The sequence below is a fragment of the Penaeus vannamei genome, chromosome 21 (assembly GCF_042767895.1).
Source record: "Penaeus vannamei isolate JL-2024 chromosome 21, ASM4276789v1, whole genome shotgun sequence".
In the NCBI taxonomy this organism is placed as follows: domain Eukaryota; kingdom Metazoa; phylum Arthropoda; class Malacostraca; order Decapoda; family Penaeidae; genus Penaeus; species Penaeus vannamei.
In genome coordinates this window covers 26,703,486-26,708,321 of record NC_091569.1, presented here as the reverse complement: position 1 = coordinate 26,708,321, position 4,836 = coordinate 26,703,486, and the positions used below count along the sequence as shown (strand labels likewise).

The following is a 4,836-nucleotide window of genomic DNA, read 5'->3' as shown; positions in this document are numbered from 1 at the left end:
CTCATAATGGATTTCAACCTGCCCGACGCCATCAGAAAACTCAAAACGCTTGTATCCTTTCTCATTTTTGCTTTTTAAAACTATTATACACATTTTGTATTTCCATTTTTCTTCTCCCTCCAGTATATTCATACAAATAACTAAATGATATATAAGTACTAGTGCAGAACGCAAAATCAAAGCAAGTTCTTTTGGAACATTACGTGTTATGAAGACTGAAAAAATCTAGGCTAGCAATATCAAGTAATTAATTCACCGTAAAAAAGAAACCATATGTAATATCGAACGTAAAAAAATCAGTTGTACTCCAGCAAGTTGTGTACAATCTATTAAAACAATTATATGAAACAAAAAATATAATTTATGCGTTTTTTTTCCTCCACACACTTAAAGAGGGGGGAGACTAACTATAATTAAAAAGCATTCAGATCACGGTTTTCCCTCGGGGTTTGTTTAAAAATTCGACTTCCTTAAAAAATCCTGACTTTGTATACTCTTATTAAAAATATATATATAATCTTTCAAAACCTACTCAGCTTCATTCTAAGAACAGCTTTTTCGCGACCCCGTCCTCTCGGCCCAGCCGGAGAAAAGGACGCCAACTACATGGACACAGACTCAAAGAAAACGGGAAATCGGGGACTTCCTTTGAAATACAAAGAAAATGGGAAATCAGAGCCTGACTTTGAAAGAAGGAAACGCGAGGAATACAAGACTAAAAAATGGTATGAAAGAGGTGTCAGACTTTTCAAACATATTTCTGATTTACTTATATATATACTTATATATATGTATACATCTGTTTATATACATATATATATATACATATATATTATATATATGCTTACATATATACATATATATATATACATATATATTATATATATGCTTACATATATACATATATATATAATATATATATATATATATATATATATATATATATATATACCTATATCTATATGCATACGTAAATATGCATACATATACATACACATACATATATATGCATACATACATACATAATATATACATATATATATAAACATACATAATGCTTTAAACATTTCAAAGGATTTCCCGGTTTACCGCACCTTAGAGACAATGTGCGGCCAGGGTTTTTTTCTCACGTTTTTTGTCAGTTTTATCATTTTTATTTTTTATTTTTCTTTCTTTTATCCAGATATTCATGTAGGGAGAGGTTAGGGGATGTGATACGCTAATATTTAAATGAAAAAATATATAACAAAGGAACTGGACTGGCAATGTCCCCTGTAGCAACCATGGAGCACCAGGTAGGAGATAAGTAGGTTACACACGGACCGTCGAAACAAAAATGTATTGCCGAGTCCATTCGCAAACGTCTAACGATCTCTTCCGTCGCAGAACTCAAGGCAAACCAACATTATAAAATGAAAATCATAAATCAGAACTAAAGGTAAGCCTGTATCCCCGCTCCCGCTCGCCTCCGCCGGCCGTCCGTGCGTTACCAGACGGCGCAGCGCTTGGCCGGGTTCATCTTGGAGTCGGCCGGGCAGCTCCAGTCCTTGGCGAACTCCGGCAGGTTGCTGAAGGGCCCGTTCACGCGGAACTCCGCCGGCGAGTGGGCGCCCGTCAGGATGCGGAGCTTGAGGCTCTCGGGGCGGTACTTCCCGCACCACACGTTGGCGGCCGACAGCCAGAACAGCTGGCGCGTGCTGAAGGGCAGGCCGGGCAGGGGCCGCTCCTCGCCGTTGTCCTTCGCCCACTGCAGGTACGCGTAGTAGGCCTCCTTGATGCCGCCGTTGTCGGCGATGTTCTCGCCCTGCGTGTTGATGCCGTTCAGCTGCCGGGGGAGGGGGGGGGGGTTAGTGCTATCCTTAGAATCCTGGGGTGACAGACAGGCTCTCGAAAAGGACTGGATATACTTTTTCCGGGTGTAGTTTTCTAGATTGGAAGCCCAGTACAAAGCACAGTAAAACAAGATTCCAAATAAGCAAAACGCAATTAGAAGTTTCAAATTTTCGTTCTGACAGTTTTAGGGCCTACATGCAGTGGCACCGCTAAGATTTGAGATATATATCGCTTTAAGTAATCTCTAAGTAATTTTAAGGAATTTAGTTTCCAATATATATAAATTTCCAATATATGACAACCCCACGGCCGCCGCCAATCCCGAGCGACCCTTACATTCATGTTGACTTCCTTGGCCGTGTAGTTTCCGTACTGGTAGATGATGCACTTGGCCTTCTCCAGGAACTTGTCCTTGGTTTCCTTCTCCCACCAGTCGCGGAGGTCGCCTTTCTCGTCGAATTGGCGGCCCTGAAGCAAATAAAATAGATATAATAGATGAGTAGGTTGTTAAGGGGTTCATTAGAATGGTAGGTGATAAAAGAATATATAAAGGTACAAAGAATGATACGAAATGATGCAAGATATAAAGCACACTGGAAATGGATGGGACAGCTGTGCAAAGCCAAAATAGTTTGTAGTCCATAGATATTCATTTCATGCGTGAAACATATATAAGATATATTTCAAATATATATTTTCACGTTTCCAGAGAAATATATGAAGGTGTTTCTGCTTATCCATTGCTATGAATATTTGCACTGCAGAATATATATGTATGAACACATACACGTGTTTATGTACTTTTATTTAAGTGTATAGTCATGTTTTTGAGTGTATATGTGCCAGTGCATGTGTATTTACGCGTGCAAGCATGCAAGCTCTACACGTGTATAGGCCTAGCATCCATGTGCGTGTTGAGTGGTTCCGATCGCGTTTCTGAATGACTGCGAGTTCGTGCGTGCGTGCGTGCGTGCATGTGTGAATGCGCAGAACGAATGCTTACGGAGTCATCGAAGCCGTGAGTGATCTCGTGGCCGATGACGTAGCCGATGGCGCCGAAGTTCATGTACTTGGGTCGCTCCGCCTCGAAGAAGACGCCCTGCAGGATGCCGGCGGGGAACTCTGCGGGCGGAGGCGGCGGAGGCGGCGGAGGCGGCGGCGAGGGGTCGGGGCCGAGGCGCAGGACACAGGGAGGAAGGGGCGAGTTAAAGGTGTCAAAGGATACTATTCTCATCGAGTTCTTTCGAGATTTTGATGTGGGATTTCTTTATACTACGTAATGTTTCAAATATGAAGATGATTATACATACCCAAGGGAAAGATCAAGATTATATGGTGAAAATACTCATGATAATGGTAATAATGACAATGACAACAACAATAATGACACTAGCGACAATAACAACCGTAAAAAGAATAGTGGATGATGATAATGACAATAATAATAGAATAGTGATACAAAACAATATCAATAATAATGATACTGATAGTATGAAAAACAAAAAATAACATTAACAATAGCTTATCATCTTTATTATTATTATTACTATTATTATTGTGATAACAATAAAAATATAGACAGATGGATAAAATAAACATGGTAAATGAAAACATGACATATTGCCAAAAAGACCTACGTATGGAGTTCTCGAGGGGGCTGTAGAAGGCGTTGACGACGGCGGCGGCGCCGTGGTTCTTCCAGTCCTTCTTGTCGATCTTCTCGCGCAGCTTCTTGAAGGAGTAGTTGGTGCCGAAGATGGTCAGGTTCCGCATGTTCTCCAGGAGGTCGCCGTTGGAGATCTCCAGCTGGAGGGGGGGAGGGGTAAGTCAGGGGGCGTCACACGAATGAGGGAGAGGGGGAGGGGGAGAGAGAGGGAGGGTGGGGGAGGGGGAGAGAGAGGGAGGGAGGGAGAGAGTGGGAGAGAGAATGAGAGTATGAGGGAGAGAGGGAGAGGGAGAAAGAAAGAGAAAGAGAAAGATAAAAAGAGTAAGCGAGGAGCGGTCCGTCACCATATATACAATATATAATTCAACACTCTTTCCACAATACACAACCAAAATCCCAACCCAGCCCCGGCCAGCAAGCTTCCCCGATGCCTCACCCCGTCGTAAAGATCAGTGAGCTTGTCGTCCTCGAGGAGCTCGGGCGGGTAGGCGATGTGGGGCGTGATGGCCTTGGCCTTGGCCATGGCCCTCTCGCGCGTGGCCTCGTCCATCCAGTCGATGGAGCGCAGGATCTCGTCGAACTCGGCGCGGATGTAGCGAACCATCTCGTCGGCGGCGGCCTTGGCGTCCTCCTTGAAGAAGGCGCGGGCGTACATGGAGCCCACGGCGTGGCTCAGGCTGAGGGCGCGGGCGGGGAGGAGACGGGTTTAGAGGAGGTTGGAGTCGTGTGGTTTGAAGAGAAAAAGATAATAATATTGTTCATTTTCATCATTCGATAATATCTCCATGCGTGAATGGATGTTGATAACGAGGACAACGACTATTACAACTACTGCAATTACAACTACAACTACAACTAAAACTACAACTAAAACTACTACAACTATAACTACTTATAAAGCTACAACTACTACTACAAAACCATGCACGCGCCAGCGGCCTCACCTGCCCGACACGGAGCCCATGCACTCCTTCCAGCGCGGCTCCCGGGTCCCTTTGCCCACGATCTTCTTGGAGTACTGCAGCTGGATGTCTCGGGCGTCGTCGGTCAGGTAGCCCACGGAGGCAGCCGTCACGCGCCACAGCATGTAGTTGGCGATCACTCTGTTGGGGGGCGGGGGAGGGGGAGGTGAGGGAGGGGAGAGAGAGAGGTGGGGGGGAGAGAGAGTGTAAGGGGAAATGGAGAGGGAGGGTTAGGGGAAAGGGAAAGGGAGAGGATGAGGGGAAATGGAAAGGGGAAAGGAAGAGGGTGAGGGGAAAAGGAAAGAAATTAAACAAGAATGTGGAAGAAGGGCGAGGAGGAGGGGGTGAGGAAAAGAGAATGATGCACAGAAGGGG

At 44.5% G+C, this 4,836-nt stretch overlaps 1 protein-coding gene across 1 annotated transcript; it reads right to left on the bottom strand.

The window, feature by feature from the left end:
• Window positions 1-1,150: 1,150 nt before the first annotated feature.
• On the bottom strand, window positions 1,151-4,609 carry LOC138865485 (neprilysin-2-like). Its single transcript, XM_070136051.1, has 6 exons — window positions 4,444-4,609; window positions 3,936-4,176; window positions 3,471-3,639; window positions 2,837-2,955; window positions 2,170-2,301; window positions 1,151-1,825 (listed from the first exon to the last, which is right to left on the bottom strand). The coding sequence occupies exons 1-6, from the start codon at window positions 4,584-4,586 to the stop codon at window positions 1,487-1,489; spliced, it is 1,143 nt and encodes a 380-aa protein (XP_069992152.1). The 5' UTR covers window positions 4,587-4,609; the 3' UTR covers window positions 1,151-1,486.
• Window positions 4,610-4,836: the final 227 nt, after the last annotated feature.

Excerpts from the sequence above, each read along its gene's own strand:
- LOC138865485 (XM_070136051.1), bottom strand. The coding sequence starts at position 4,586 with ATGCTGTGGCGCGTGACGGCTGCCTCCGTGGGCTACCTGACCGACGAC. Across the intron at positions 2,956-3,470 it reads CCCCCTCGAGAACTCCATAC|AGTTCCCCGCCGGCATCCTG; the intron begins GTAGGTCTTTTT and ends CTCCGCCCGCAG. Across the intron at positions 1,826-2,169 it reads CCAAGGAAGTCAACATGAAT|CTGAACGGCATCAACACGCA; the intron begins GTAAGGGTCGCT and ends CTCCCCCGGCAG.